This window comes from Pseudopipra pipra, chromosome Z, assembly GCF_036250125.1.
Source record: "Pseudopipra pipra isolate bDixPip1 chromosome Z, bDixPip1.hap1, whole genome shotgun sequence".
In the NCBI taxonomy this organism is placed as follows: Eukaryota; Metazoa; Chordata; class Aves; order Passeriformes; family Pipridae; genus Pseudopipra; species Pseudopipra pipra.
In genome coordinates, this window is record NC_087581.1 from 17960517 (window position 1) to 17976699 (window position 16183).

General features: G+C 41.4%; 2 protein-coding genes across 6 annotated transcripts in view; one reads left to right on the forward strand and one right to left on the reverse strand.

The window, feature by feature from the left end:
- The window catches only part of KIF2A (kinesin family member 2A), a 51038-nt gene extending 44660 nt beyond the window's left edge, over positions 1 to 6378 (forward strand). For all 4 annotated transcript variants that reach the window (XM_064641948.1, XM_064641946.1, XM_064641949.1 and 1 more), the window contains 3 exons: positions 573 to 674; positions 2672 to 2807; positions 4630 to 6378. In XM_064641948.1, the coding sequence (XP_064498018.1) occupies positions 573 to 674; positions 2672 to 2807; positions 4630 to 4715 (324 nt within the window). In that variant the 3' untranslated portion in view covers positions 4716 to 6378. The remainder of the gene's footprint in view (positions 1 to 572; positions 675 to 2671; positions 2808 to 4629) is intronic.
- DIMT1 (DIM1 rRNA methyltransferase and ribosome maturation factor) lies at positions 6335 to 13583 on the reverse strand. 2 transcript variants are annotated; one of them, XM_064641951.1, is made up of 12 exons: positions 13382 to 13583; positions 13219 to 13292; positions 12728 to 12814; positions 12292 to 12353; positions 12089 to 12182; positions 11950 to 11999; positions 11028 to 11151; positions 10821 to 10913; positions 10068 to 10132; positions 9807 to 9870; positions 9218 to 9324; positions 6335 to 8537 (listed from the first exon to the last, which is right to left on the reverse strand). In XM_064641951.1, the coding sequence occupies exons 1-12, from the start codon at positions 13434 to 13436 to the stop codon at positions 8495 to 8497; spliced, it is 918 nt and encodes a 305-aa protein (XP_064498021.1). In that variant the 5' UTR covers positions 13437 to 13583; the 3' UTR covers positions 6335 to 8494. The 2 variants fall into 2 exon arrangements, with proteins under 2 accessions (XP_064498021.1, XP_064498020.1); XM_064641950.1 differs by lacking the exon at positions 13219 to 13292 and having other exon boundaries at positions 13382 to 13476.
- Between the last annotated feature and the right edge of the window lie 2600 nt (positions 13584 to 16183).

The window sequence follows — 16183 nt, forward strand, 5'->3', positions numbered from 1 at the left end:
GTACATCCATGAGTGCATTCTTCTAATGTATGAATCACTATGTACATTTTAGATTTCTCACTTCACATTTAACTTTTTTTCCAAAAGGATTAATTTAATTTTGATTTCCTGAAATGTATTGAATGTAATTGTTGTTCTCTTTTTTTGAAAACTGTTGCCTGTCTGTTCCAGCATGCAGAACAAAAAGCCCTGACAGAAAACCAGAGTTTTTTGTAGGCATTAAAACCTACTAGAAATTATAATTCTTCCCTTGTGGTTTCTTCTTCCCATTATTTCAACTTGTTATTTTTATGTGGAATACCCTATTTTCCAATATTTGCTAAGATTAGTGACTGAAAATTTTAGTGAATATTAACTGAATTGAAATCTGTAAATATTTTTAATATGTTTTGAATTTATTGCCCCTTTGCTCATTTGTGGAGATTTTCTTGCTAGAAGTATTAAATTCTATTTTTGACAGGTTTTGCCTTCTGCATATTTCTTTCCATGTTCAGTGATGAAATGGATCACATTCAATATGTTTCTGTAGCCACAGTTCTTTCTAGACTAACAAGACTAACTATTGTTTTTAGGAAGAGGAAGTTTCTCCACAGTTGTTTACTTTCCATGAAGCTGTGTCACAAATGGTAGAAATGGAAGAGCAAGTAGTAGAAGACCACAGGACTGTCTTCCAGGTAAAAGATGGAGCTCTACTTTTTTTTATCCTAATCTAGGAATTCAGGTTTTCCCAATGAAAGTGCATACTCTTGAAGATGTAGGATGTCATCTGGCTGTTCTGATCTGTCAAAGATTTCTAAATTGATCTATTATTGTAAGCCTACAGATTCCATAACCACTAACCTTTGTCCTCATGATGAAAGAGAAGCATATCATCCCAGAAATTTAGTAAAGTTTTCCTTTGCCAGGGCTGGCAATTAATAGTAACGTCTCTATCAGCTCCATTTCTGTTTGGTCGTCTCCCTCTAAGATACTGCAATACTGCGTCCAAGTATTGTATCTGAGTACCCTTTTGTGACATCTTCCTCTGAGATCCAGATGAGACACATACATTTCAAACTGTCTGTTTGCTTCCATTTTACAGCTATGTAAAGGTTTTCATTCACTATTTGTCAGGGTTTGTGAAAGGAATACTGCCCATGCAGTGTAGTGCTGGTCAGTGTTACAGAGTCTTTTACACTCACAAAATGAATTGTGGCAATGAGTTACTAGTTTTGAGAAGGAAATGTGAGTTGCTTCTGTTCATAACCTAAAGGGCCTTTAGGCAGGCTGGCTGTTTGCCAGAGAACAGCAGACCATTAAACCTGTATTAAACCTCAATTTATGTATCTAGCTTAGCGGAACGTTGATGAGTGTTCATAATATAGTAGGATGCTGAATAACACATTTTACAACAGATGCAGAGATTGTTATTGTGAAACATTAGCCCTGAAGTAAAACATACAGAAGTGTGAAAGTCATATGCCATATGCTGTGGCTGTGTCCTAATGCTTGTGACTTCTGGAGAGACAAACTGCATTAGTTAAAGATGTTATTGCCTCTGTGTGACCATCTGGCCTTCTGCTCTAGACTACTGCTCCTTCCAGTGGTCAGTGGAAGGAAACATGTCTGAGCCTCAGGTTCCTTTGTTCGCAGCGTGGTTTGTTAGTTTATGCTGTGCGAGTGGCTGGGCTGCCCCGGTACACAATCTACCAGCTGTACCAGTCATCTTCTGTCAGCTTTTTCCTGGAAGTAACTGATACAAAACATCCTTTCCTAATAAAAATGGCTTAACTATACCAACACAAGGAAACGTGCTCTAAAGGTTTTGGGTTTTCTCTGTTTTGGATGTACAAGATTATGTTAGATGAGATGAGTCTTACCCCAATGCAAGCTCCTTCTGTCCTGAAAGCCAGAAAACAATTTTCAATTTTGCTTAGGTTACTGAGGACAGAAGGAAAGACTTTATTTTAGTGTGTCAGGCCCAGCATGCCTAGAACTGTCAGCTGCTTTCTTTTTTTAAATCAAAGCATTTCTGATGGGATCAGTTCTGATCACAGCTTTGCATAGTTCTGTAAGATTTAAGCTTCTCTTTCAATTCTTCTTTGCTGCAATCCTTTTTTTTCTCTTTTTTTTTTGATGATATTCAGAGTGCAAAGATGCCTGAGAAAGAGCCTTTACTGTAGTCCTGTGAGTGGAGTTAGATCATGCAATTACTGAGTTTAAAATAGATCTTCTATACAGCTTTTCTCAAAACTAGACAAAATTATCTTGGCTTCTTGTCTGTAGTAATGACTCTAGGACTATAGTCAGTGGTAACCAGCTGATACTTAAAATTGAATCTAGACTTCAAAGTCTGAAACTTGCCTAAGGGGACACAACCATGACATAAAGTTCTGCTCGCTGAGTTTCTTAGCTTTAGAACCACTTAATGTTTTGAATTTGAAGAGTACTGGTGTAGCTGGGGTTTACCTGTTGCTGGTATGACCACTGGAATTAAAACATAAGGTAGAAAAGATACAGTTTTGCTGAATTAGGAATAAGATTTCATTTTAGTATTTAAATCTGTTATATTGAGGTGACTAGACAGTAAACGTATGGTAATTTTGATAAAAAGGTCTAAATCACCTTTGTCTTAACACTTGTCTTGAAACTTTGCTGATGTATTTTTTGATTTTTTTAAACTTTTATCTAGGAATCTATTAGATGGTTGGAAGTTGAAAAACTACTTCTTGACATGACAGAAGAAGTAGACTATGATGTGGATTCTTATGCTACCCAACTTGAAGCAATTCTAGAGCAAAAAATTGATATTCTGACCGAACTTAGAGGTAAATTGCTTTTAATCACTTTTCTGTACATTATTAGCATATGCCATGGAGACTTGCAGTAATAATGAGGAGGAAAAAAAAGAGTGTGAATATATTCAAGGGTCTTTTTTACCCACTTGTGCTGCTCTGCGGTGTCCTTTGGAAGGAACATTTATTCTGCTGCCTGAGAACAGGTTCACATCTGTGCTCAGATCATCCTAACGTAAAGGAAGAGTCTATGCTTTACCTCCAGGAAGTATAAACTCAATCCTGCAATTTTTTTTTTCTTTTTTTTCCAAAACACTGAAGGAAGGTAAGAAAATCTAAATCAACTGTATGAAAAAACCCAGAAGGCAATGCAATGAGGAAAAAGTAGTAGGAACTCCCAGTTCCGGCTCTGTTGCATTCTGTAGTGTAGCAGGGAGCCTGCTGTCATTTTTTTAAGACTGTGCTTACGAGTGGCATCAAGCTCTTGAGTATCTTGGGTGGTAGTTTACCTTTTTTTTTCAACAGCCTTTCTGTTAGAATTTTGTCAGCTTATCTATGTTGAAAGACAAATTGCAGATTTATTACTTTACTTGGTGCCCAAAATTTACTCTTCCACTTATCTTCTAAAATAAGCTTGTCATCCTGGTACCTCATGGAGATGAGTTTTTCATTTCCATTTTTTGTTAACTATTTGGACTCTAGGAGAAATGCTATACTGGTAAAAGCTTAAGGGTGGGGTTTGGGGCTGAGGGGAGGGGTTTTTTGATGTGGTAGAAAACTGTAAGTTAAAATCTTACTTTTTATTCAGTCTATCTGCTGTAAATTAGAAGAGTGCATCAAGCGAATCAGATGTGACCTGTTTGCCTCGTAAGCATGCCAGTTATGCTTTAGCCAGGGATTGGGGGTTTCTTTTCTTTTTATGGATGATGGCTTCCTTTTCAGAAGACAGTTTGAGACACCAGCAGTGCAAAAACAGTTTAGGTGACTTCCTGTTTTTCAAAAACTTACTAGATATTGTTTTTGAAACAAGGTACTGGAGGTAAAATGCTATCTAAGAGATCCTTGCATCTTTACAGGAAGCATGATGTATGTGTAGTTTTACAGGAGGGAACACCTGTTAAGTCAAAAATTCTGTCTTGGCATTTTCTATGTTCTGCTCATGGCTCATAATGATCACTGAATTGTTTGGCTTTTACTTCTGTCACTGTGGGACTGACATCTTTTATGTTGTCCTTTTGGTTTCCTTCTTCCCACTCTTGGGCTTATTACTGGGGAATGGAAGGTAACAGGAATAGAAGTATGAGGATGCCACACTTCCTTTCTCAGGTTTCTCCCATTCTATTAGTTATGATGAAACAAATGAATGATGCATTTAACTGTTTACAGTTGAATAAGTTCCAAAATTTATTCACAAATGCTTTTCACATTCATAGGAAAACAGGGGGACTAGAAATTAAATGTACAGAAGAGGCTGATTGTACGCTGAATAAGATTTTGTATGCCTCCAAGGTTGGTTTGGAAGGTGCTGGGAAGGAAAAGCAAACATGTAGTATTTCCCTACATTCTCTAAGATAGAAGGAGGATGTAAGTGTGCATTCTGGGCATGCAGTTGTGCAGTTTACAAATCTGCCCTGCCTAAAGACAGGGGTAGCATCCAAGAAGGGACTAAGTTGCTAAGCAACTTGTTTGTATGGTGAGTATTGATTTTAAGTTTGTAATTTGTAGCATCAGCTATTTTTGTGAAGGAATGTTCTTTGTTGTGCACGAGGGCTGGGATGTAGAGGATCAGGGTTCAGTTTCCAGATCTGTTCAGCACAGGCACATCAGTATTCATTCTCTTCTGTTTTCATTAAAGACAAAGTGAAATCGTTCCGGGCAGCTCTTCAAGAGGAGGAACAGGCCAGTAAACAGATCAACCCGAAAAGACCACGTGCCCTTTGAAATGGGCCTTTGCTGCTAGAGGAATCCATGAACCTGTACTGCTGTAGCACACATTTGTTACAAAACCCAGTGGCCAGGGGAACTCAACTACTTGAAAGTGTAAAAGCGTTAGAAATGTCTGTGGAAATGTCCTGTTTCTTATTCACCTGAATGACATTTTCAGTTTTATGTGAAATGCTCCTATGATGTCTACAAAATGCTTCTAGACCAGACAGCACATCCATGCAGGGTTCAGATCTGTGAAGCACTTTGTTTTTAATATTTCATTTATTCAAATAGTGAAATTTGTTTGGAGATACTTGCCATGTTTTTCATAATGAAGTAAAACTGTGGCCATTAAAGTCACAGCACTTCCTTCTGACCATGTTGTCTTATTACAAAGTCTAGCTGTGCAGTTCTAAAATTGTGGCATGCATGCACACACTAGTGGTTTTATATAACTTCTCTTCTACAGACAGCTGTGCTTACCTCTTCCCATTCTGTGCCTTGATGAAGGCTACTTAACCCTAGACATCCTTTCTGAAGCACAGCCTTAAAAAACTACATTCCTTATTCGTCAATATAAATTACTTCAGTGTGTGTACATTTTTGATGTTTTAATACTTATTTTTTGGTGGCTAGTTTCATTTCACAGGATGTGCCATATCATTTGAACAGGAACTGCAAGCTGTTAGGAGTGGACAAACAGCTGGACATTCCATTTTCCTTGTACAAATCTGGAATCTTGATTTATTTGAATACCATAAAGAATGGTTATATAATTCTAACATTTTATCTGTAATAATAAAAAAACAAACAAAAAAACCAACAAACCAACAAAACCCCACAAAAATATAAATTAGTTGATGTGTAATAAAGGCTAATGTTTAAGTACTAAGGAGAGTTGTACCTTAGGATAATGCAGATATATGGTATGTGGTGATAATGCTGTGTATGGATAGTTTAACTGTCAAACTTTGGGGATAAATACATCCATACTGGCCTTTCACATACTGTTTTAAAAACTTGGCTTTTGATGCATGACAAACTTACATGTACATTAACCGTAGTCTGCAGGTAGTTTGAGTAGTTCTGTTGCTTTAAGAAGTAGCTAATACCTATTTTTCCCTTTGTACAGTGCCAGCAGCTGAAAAGTGGGGTGAAATTGCATCATTTGATGATTTTGCACAATACCTCTACCTAGCGCTAATAGAAATCCTGCAAGTACCTGAATTCTCACAAATGGCGCCATGTATATCAGCACTTTTTAGATGGTGGCACTCCAGTTATTTTTGCAAGTCAGTATCCAAAAAACATTGACCTTTCATGTAAGAACTTCTTGTCAAATGAAGAACTGTAGATCTCTCTAGGAGTTCTCCCTGTTTCCAAGAGTTCCTATCAGCAGACTTTCCCTTGGAACTGTTTAAGAATTACTTTTGGAATACAAGCCTGTTTGTATGTGCCAGGCGTGGGGGGAAGTAAAGGGAAGGCAATGAAAGGAGAGTTAAATGAGCCAGAATTTCTTGTAGTGTTTAATGTTTGTATCTCCCATAGAAAGGTAGGCTATGGGGAAGCTCTTGTTGCATCATGGTTAAAAATAAAAAGTTCTCCTGTGTGTAAACATTAAAACTGAAACAATGTAGATTTTACATAATGTGTTTAATAAATTAAGCTATTAAATGAATTATATCTGAGAATTTTTGTTATTGTTTCAGAAGGGTTTAAATTTGTCAGCACATTGGTTACATTTTTGAAAAGAATACTTACTCTGAATTCAGAGTGAGTATTTACTTCTGCAGCCAACTCTTCTTCACTGGTTCGTCATATAGGAAGAAGCTCTCCAGAGCACTGTCCTAACTTTAGTTTTGCATCAGGTCTTAAAAGAAGCATCACACCTTTCTCAACATTTAAGAACGTCGTCCATCACAGTTAAAAGAAACCAAGAAAAGGCAGGCAGTAGCTTTTGTTAGCAGGCAGGCTATTGTATAATACCAGAGGGTTCCTTTGAAACTGCTCCTACAGAATTCTAGAAAGCCTCTGAAGATTGAGACATCCTACATGAGTAACAGTGTTCGTCCATAGAGCCACAACCAGGCTGTGGCTTCCTGCTGGTACCAAAGGGGACAGGAAGGACAGAATTCGCTTTCAGCAGCTTTTTAGTAAGCTGCGTAATCACACGTATCCTGTCAGGCAGCACATGCAAGTGGAAACTGTGTCTACAGCCAGTCTTTGTGCCAGAGCCTTATGTGTGATCTATACAGATACTGAAGCATTGAGAATTGAGATAACCTGATACGGCTGGCTGGGCACCTGACTTCCTGTAGCCCATAGCCACGATGGACTGGAATTACTTTTAAAAGGACTTAAGCAAGCTTATCCTCAATTCCTGTCCTGTAAAATGAAAGCATTTATGAAGTGTGACACAAGCCTCCAGCATTTGTTCCTTCTGTATTAGTCTGAGCATATTCCTTGTGGCTACTTACCCGACTCACAATTTGGTTCTGCATGCAGTGAAGCAGCATGAGAATTACTGAATTATTAAACTGTGAAATAAATGAGCAACTCAGTCTTTAAAGTCAACAGCTCAGGATGCCTGCAAATTCAAGTCTATTTCTGAATCAGTGACTTCTAAAGAACTGAGAGGGGATGTCAATGGTGGAGCTAGGTGGACTCAAGAGATCTTTTCTATCCCTAATGATTCAGTGATGTGTATAAATGAAGTTTATCTTACAGGTTTTGCTAATTTGCCTCTTTTCCATTTAAGTGTTGTCTTATGGAAAGATATACTACACTATACCTGAAAAAAATAACATGGTATTTAATACACAGGGTGGGTGATGCTTTCACCCCTGCATCGTGCTACAGTTAACAGTTGATGTTTTTGACAGCTGTGCTGCAGAGTTTATGCAAACTTCCTTGGAAAAGCTCTGCCTTGTCCTTAACAACTCATATATATATAACCCAGACTATATTAAAGACACTTCAGTACCTTTCTGTGAGGACACAGGGATGCATTGCTCTAAGTCTCACTGAAAGCTCTGATCTGTGCTAAAACTCCTCCTTGCCTTGAAGGGTGAAATAGTTACCTTACAAAAATAACTACTTGAATTTACACTTGGCCAAAAAAACCCTTCTTCTGTGCTTATGAGATGTGGCCTTTCTGTAGTTTTCTTCTAGTTATTACAGTGGGGGATGAGAGGGTAAAGGTGATTACACTGGTAGTTTCAGGTACCTCAATAATGTTTCTTTAAGTGATACCAAGTCCACAAGATAAATGCTCTTGTTTCTGAGAAACAGTTACTGGGATTTCTCAAAGAGAGGCAGATTACTAACAGACTTGGAATATGGGTAGTTACCAGAGGACAACTGGAAGAGACAGGCATTTCAAATCAAAAGAGTTTAAATACACATTAAAACAAACAAACAAACAAACAAACGGAATGATCACAACTCCACTTTTGTTGTCCAGACCAGGGTTGTACTGTCGAGTATTATGCAAGAATATACTGAGATGAAGTCCACAATCAGAGAACACAGATTTCAATTGTGGCAGCCTCAATCCAGTTTTGGGTATATTTAGAAATGCACTTGTCATGAGGAAGTCCAGCACCTTGCTTCAGTTGTGAAAGAATGCACTGCTTTTAAAATACAGGCAGCACAGCTTGCCTGCTGTCTGTGATAAAATCACATCTAACATTTTAATAAGAGCCCAAGCGTAAGAGCTTGTCCCATTGCAGTCGCTCTGGCTTAGGTAAGACTTTGGTGACAAAAAGCAACACCTGTCATTCTTCTAGTACGATCTATGAGAAATGGATGCCTTCTGAATTGAAGCCGTGCAGCAATCTGAAAGAGTGAAACACTTACGTTACAATGCTACAAATTTATACTTCAGCTTAAGGCATTTTTAAGATGTGCTGGCTGACAAAGAAAACAGTACGAAAGCAGCCATCACTGATCAACTGGAATAAAAAAATGCTACAAACTACAGTTATGTTAGATCATACCAGGTTTACTATGATTCTTTAAAAGCAGTAGCGGTCTTAATTATTACAGAGAAACAGCTATGAACTTTTATCTCCAATTAGGAGAGGAGTCATGGTGCCACTTAAATTAACTGTCCAGAAGTAAAAGCAGCATATAGCAGTTAATTATTCATATTTCAAATTATGCTACAGACTATGGCCTAATCCTCAAGGCAAAAAAAGGCTGTGTAAGACTCCAGGAAAATTCAAATAACAGTTACATTACTAAAGCCATTTTTGAAGGAGCTATAGAAGGGTCTAGTACACAAACACCAGAAATCAGGTTCTTCAGCTAACTGCTTCTCAATGTTGTAACCGGCATTTAAAATATATATAGGGTTTAAGTGTTCATATTCAGGACTGGAAGCCAGGACCGTCTGGTACTGAGAGGGAAACTACTGTTCCTGTCAACTCAACACTAATTTGAGCTACACAGGTACAGGTGCAGATAGAATTTAAAGCAGCTTAAAAGGAAGGTATAAAGAGAAAAAAAAAGGATACCGAATGAAATCATCTATATCCATTGAACGGGCTCGTTTTTCAGAGTAACCTGTATCTTTTAGGACTGTCTGTATTTTCTCAGCAATTTTGAAGTTTTCGGGTATTTCCTATCAATGGAAAATAGGATAAAAATTATATTCTACTCAGAGCACAAAAAAGGTTCATTTAAATTACCTATGTTTTCCTGCTCTTAGAATAGTTCTTATTTCAAGTGATAAAAAGTTGTACTTTTTCTTGTATGAATTATTGTATTATTCTATTGTATCTGAATTTTTATATCCCAGCTCATTCACTATAAATGAATCACAACAGTATTGCAAAACACAAAAAGTTTTATTAGATTAGTAAAAGACCTTGAGACATATACAGAAAATATTTTAATGGCATACTCGATTTTAAGCTTTTTCACTATAAATTAGTGACCGTTTTAGATTTTTCACTAAGAAAAGAGGCAAGTTCCTGCCTCCCTCAAACTCTCTTGGAAAAACTTTTAACACGTTACGCTTTTCAATATTAATTTTTTACTCTTCTAAAAGACAGTATGTAGGTCGCAGTACACAGAAATAGAATATATTAAAAAGGAACTTACTGTATTATGTAAGGAACAATGAATTCGGTAATTATGATCCAGCAACTGCTCTACAGCACTTGACCTAAAAGAAATACAAGTTTAGAATGGAAACTAAACTATAACTACATTTTTTATATATATGTGCAATTTTTTACTATAAAAAATTGTAGCAACTACACAGAGCTGTTCTTTTTAAACAGCTGCCTAGTTTTCCTCTAAAAGAAATGGTTAACTGGATGGGCTCTCAAATTTTGAAAAGATTTGACAGAAGTTACTTACTTAAAAGCTGCAGAAAGTGTCTTGTTTTTCCTAACAAAGGCTATCCTTACCAGACCATCCCACTCCTGAAATTAAAAATTTCAGAATTTACAGAAAAGAACATATAGCTACTACCAACAAGAATAGTCACTACTGACAACTTCAAAACCATACTGAAAATCCTTCATGAAAATGAATTTCTAAGCAATACAAAACCATTCCTGTCTTGGACAAAGCAGTACAAATGGAGGAGAAAATACTTCACCCACAAAAACCTCTGAACTGTACTTTTTTGTGCCTAGGCACTATTAGTCAGATCCTATGTGCTGAGAAAGCAGATATTCGAAGAAAATCTGGCTAACCTCGGGCAAAGCTGAAGTGGCCTTTAAGTGTTTTAAAAATTAAGAATGCTATCCCGTAACATCTGTCTTCTGAGATTACACACACTCGTCTGAACATAAGACTTCTCATAGATACTCCTTTGACCAAAACCTACAAAGTCATCAGCTGTAAGGGTCTCTGGGAGATATTATCTATGATGAAAGGGACATTATCCACAGCACTCCAACTGATCTTGATTTTACCAGAATTACTGTACACAAAGCTGTACCCAAATTGATGGTTGCACGTTCTATTAATGTCCTGACACAAGCCTAAACAATAGACTATGTATTTTAGAAAGTCCAGCAAACAGCTGGTACTTCATAGTAAAATCAGCACATAGAACTGAGTAGTATTATCTCTAGTATGTTATGTTGAGTATACAATGGTCACCTGGAAGTTGATAGGTGGTGGTGGGTTCTTTGGCTCTATTCTTACAACACTGGATTCAACTTTGGGAGGAGGCCTGAAGTTGTTCTTTCCAACCTGTTGGTCAAGAGCAGTGAGGCAGCTGTGTGAATAAGCACCAAATCCTCACATCCCTTGAAACACTCTTCTTCTGTCTTTGACAGCTCTGTTACCTAATGCAGAATGACATACCTTCATCAGGTGGTCCACTCGAGCTAATAACTGAGTATTAATGGAGAGTCTGCAGTACAGTTTAGTTCCTGGTTTTGCAACCAAACGAAGTGCAAATTCCCTTTGAAACATAAGTATTGCACACCTGAGAATAACAGGTATCAGAAAATTAATTCTAAATAATTAATTTTTATGTCAAAAGACAACTAACACACTTGGAAAACACAGTTTGCCTCAGCACTTACAAGTAGTAAAAGTTTATCATAAACAAACTCTGCTCTAATTTGTCAAAGTGCTCTAAAAAACCCCAAGTCATCAGAAAACTTGGTGAAGCCATCTAAGTCTCCTCAAAGATGTAAGAGAATTTAATATTAACAGTGCTAAATGGATCAGGATCAAAGACATAGGCTGGTCTCAGAGTTGCTTGCCTGTAACAAATCATTTTGAATAACTCCTTGGTTATTCAAACTCTCCAAAAATTGACCAGTAATGTCACCAACATTAGTGCTTCAGTGACTGAAATCAAGAACTGCAGACATACTGAATAACACACAGAAATACCTGGGCAATTAGACTTTTAGACCAGACAACAGGCAGTAACTTAGATTTGATCCAACCCTTTCCACACTACCTTTTTTAGGTAGGAAGGCATTTGAAATGCTACGATGCCCTACTTATCCCTGGAATGATAACTAGGTATAATATTAAAGAGGCTGTTTTCATCAAGCTGGACTAGACGTCAAGACTAAATCTCCTCTTTATCTTAATATATCGACATAAACTAATTTCCAGGCACTATCAGATTTATATTACAGAAGAATTTTGGTGCGGCTCTGATCCATCAAACTGCTATTTTAAGAACCAAAAAAAAATTTGATCTGAAAATATTTTTAAAACTATTTTTTTTCCTAAGAGGCAATACAGAGCTCCACTCTTCACATACCTGAAAAAAGGTCTATGAAGCAATAACTTGAAAACAAAAGGTGAAGAAATCTGAGGAAAAGAGTAGTAGAGTTAGTATAATTTCTGGGAAATTATCATTTAAAAAGAAAAAAAGTTCTACCATATTGTTTAGCCCATACCTGGTAAGGCAAGTTAGCCACACACGCATTAAAGAATGGTAAGTCTGTTTTCAAGATATCTCCAACCTTGATTTCAAGCTTGTTTGCCAGACACCTGTGGGAAAAAATACATTGTGATTATCCTCAGAGAAGCATGTTGCCAAGGTTTTGTCAAAGCAACTCCACTGCTTCAAGTGCTCACTATTTCCACAGTTGATACTTACGTGCCCTGGACTCTCTTCTGAAGTTCACCAACAAGTCTAGGGTCAATTTCACATGCAATAACCTGAAAAAAGCATATATTTGCAACTTTATGCAACATCTCCTAATTGGGATTAAAATTTTAATCATAAAAACCCCCAGCCCCATATCTATTGCCATAGGTTTAAATAACTCTTAAAAATTCCCTATTAGCCTATGCACCTTCCTCCCTCTCCGAATACGTGCAAACTTTATGGTATAAATGGATAACAGCAATGTCGTTTGATAAAACAACAAAAGATTTTCACAGACAACTAAAACCTCATTGGGATTATGCAAATGTTAAAAAAAATATCCAGCGAGTGATTCTACTGATTTGAATCCAGTGTATAAAGACCAGTCTAAGCCACAATGTGGTCAGTGGTAAGATGGCTTGCATGGGGGGGAATTCCCACTTACTTTTTTTACTTTCTCCAACATCTTTACTGTCAGGTTGCCGGTTCCCGGGCCCACTTCCAGAACGACATCCGTGCGGCGCAGAGCAGCCTAAGGACAAACAGCATTTCGAGTACTTGCCTAGAACGGATTCCGTGCAACCATTTGACTTCAGAACAAAAGATAACTGCTTTTTACGTAGCAAAAAGCTTAAACTGGGTATCAGGAGAGCGTGAGAGTCGTTTAAAAAAGAAGGAGCGGAAACTAGGGAGAACAGGAATGTCCCAACGCTGACTTATGCTGGCCAGGCTCAGAAAAGCCAGCGAGCAGCCACGTTAAAAAAAAAAAAAAAAAAAAAAATCACACACACAAAGAGGTAGCGTGATGGCAATAATCGCGGTTCAGCGGTAATAGTCGCGGATCAGCGGAGCCCGGGAAGGGCCGGAGCCAGGACCGCGCGTTCCCGGAGATCCTGGCCAGGCCCGGCTCCCGGGACAGCCGCCGCCGCCTCCCACCTTCTCGATGATGCTGTTGACGACGAGGGGGTTCTTCAGGATGTGCTGCCCGGCCCCGGTATTGAAGAGGATGCCTAGGGCAGAGACCGCCGTGTTACCGCGGGTGCTCGGCCTCCCCGCTCCCGGCATCCCGCCGGCCCGGCCCGGCCCGGCCCGCACTCACCGCCGGCGCGGCCCTCCTGGCGGTCCGAGCGCTTCCCGGCCCGCGCCTTGGGCATGTCGGCAGCTCCACTGGGATCCCTCGGGAAGCGCCGGGCTCGGCTCCAACCGTCCCGGGACCGCGCTCCACGTGCCGCCGCCGCCGCCCCCGGCTGGCCTCGCGTGCACCCGCCGCGCCGGACAGCGCCCCCTGGCGGCCCGGCGGCCCCCCCGCCATCCTCCGCGAAAAGAGGCTCCTGCCACGTGTGATGTCCCACCCACCCTTAAGGGGAAAGGGAGCACCCGAAATTCGTAAATGCTCGTGGTGAGAGGGAAAAGTCAGAACGTTCGCAAAAGCTTGCGAAGTTTTGTAAGTGAACTACACACGGCATGGAAATCAGTGTGTTAGTCCCTTACTATCTAAGCACACAAGAGTGGGATTTGGATAAAGGGGTAGGATGAAAAAGGAAGAAAAGAAAAGATGAATTAAAGAGGGACAGGGAGAGAGAGAGAAAGGGAGGAGGGAAGGTTTGGGAAGGGAAGGTTTGGGAAGTTTTGGAAGGTTTGGGAAGGGAAGGTTTGGGAAGGTTTGGGAAGGTTTGGGAAGGGAAGGTTTGGGAAGGGAAGGTTTGGGAAGAGAAGATTTGGGAAGGTTTGGGAAGGTTTGGGAAGGGAAGGTTTGGGAGGGGAAGGGAAGGTTTGGGAAGGTTTGGGAAGGGAAGGTTTGGGAAGGTTTGGGAAGGGAAGGTTTGGGAAGGGAAGGTTTGGGAAGGTTTGGGAAGGTTTGGGAAGGGAAGGTTTGGGAAGGTTTGGGAAGGTTTGGGAAGGTTTGGGAAGGTTTGGGAAGGTTTGGGAAGGGAAGGTTTGGGAAGGGAAGGTTTGGGAAGGTTTGGGAAGGGAAGGTTTGGGAAGGGAAGGTTTGGGAAGGGAAGGTTTGGGAAGGTTTGGGAAGGTTTGGGAAGGTTTGGGAAGGTTTGGGAAGGTTTGGGAAGGTTTGGGAAGGGAAGGGAAGGGAAGGGAAGGTTTGGGAAGGGAAGGGAAGGGAAGGGAAGGTTTGGGAAGGGAAGGTTTGGGAAGGGAAGGGAAGGGAAGGGAAGGGAAGGGAAGGGAAGGGAAGGGAAGGGAAGGGAAGGGAAGGGAAGGGAAGGGAAGGGAAGGGAAGGGAAGGGAAGGGAAGGGAAGGGAAGGGAAGGGAAGGGAAGGGAAGGGAAGGGAAGGGAAGGGAAGGGAAGGGAAGGGAAGGGAAGGGAAGGGAAGGGAAGGGAAGGGAAGGGAAGGGAAGGGAAGGGAAGGGAAGGGAAGGGAAGGGAAGGGAAGGGAAGGGAAGGGAAGGGAAGGGAAGGGAAGGGAAGGGAAGGGAAGGGAAGGGAAGGGAAGGGAAGGGAAGGGAAGGGAAGGGAAGGGAAGGGAAGGGAAGGGAAGGGAAGGGAAGGGAAGGGAAGGGAAGGGAAGGGAAGGGAGAAGAGAAGAGAAGAGAAGAGAAGAGAAGAGAAGAGAAGAGAAGAGAAGAGAAGAGAAGAGAAGAGAAGAGAAGAGAAGAGAAGAGAAGAGAAGAAAGAAAAGCACAGTCCGTTCTTTCAGACTTTTTGGAAATGGGTCAGAGGGATTCAAGGAGATGGTCTTGTCCCCCCTGCTAATCGACCTTTGGGCGATTGTGCATGGCCGCTTCTGTGCTGGTGCTTTTGTTTGTTGTGTCTCCGTGGACTAGACCAAGGATGTTTGTCCCAGAAAAGTGCTGCTGCTCTACCCCTGCATGGCGCCTTCTCCAGCCAGAGATTGTTCTTTCTCAAGGCATGTTATTACCAACAGCCCTTGGTTGGCTCCACAACCACCTGTCTATCGGTGTTTGGGACAAACACATTAGCCCCATATCCTCCTGGATCCTACACCCTGGCGGGAGGCAGGGCCTGCACACGGGACAGACCTAGCTGGGGCAGCTCCTGGGGGGAGCCCCAGTGTGACACGAAATGGTATGTGTGTTGAATGAATGCCCACTTTCTTGGCAGTCCTGCCTGGCATGGCTGGACTGCCGAGAGCGAAGGGACGAGGGAAAGGGAGGTAATCCAAGGAGAGACATGCTGCGGGCCGCTGTGGGTGCGCAGAGGGCAGGGAAGGCTGCGGGAGGACAGAGAGTAAAGGAAACCCGCAGAACGGAACACTTTTTCAGAGAGTATCTCCTGCAGTATTACGTTGTTCCGTAGGAACAGCTGGAGTGGTTCCTTCTGTCACCATCCAGCACCTGGGTGTCCAGTGCAAACCTTGGGAAGAAGGATTTTGCAGGGCGACCCTCGCCGATTTCTGCCGACAAGACAACGGGGCACTTCAGCCCCCGGCCTTTGCGTGGCACAAAGCGCCCGTGCGGCGCTGCAGTGGTTTGAAGGCACTGGAACACCGGGAGCACGGACGGGCCAGTGGCTGTGGTACCAGGGCGGGCCGGCTTAGGGCTTGCAGCTCCCCGAAGCAAACGAAAATCGAGTCACTTCAAGTCAGACCCGCTGGCATGAAATACACTTTATTTTTCATATTTTTTTAATATTTTTGTAGCTCTATGCATTGGCATTAATATCACGCGTTTCCGCCCTCACGCCCTCCCCCGCGCCGCTGCAGCCGCCCAAGAACGCCCACAAAGCACGTCTGCGAGGAGATTCTAAGCTGCCGGTATCCCTCGGTTTATCCAGCTACGTCTCCAACCTCCGGAAACCGCTCGCGACCCAGGAACGCTCCTGGGCGCCTGACGGCTCCTGACGTCACTACACGCCACGGCCCCCGCCCCCTACGCATGAGGCCCCACCCCGCCCCTCCCGCCTTTTGACGGCGCAGTGCGGGC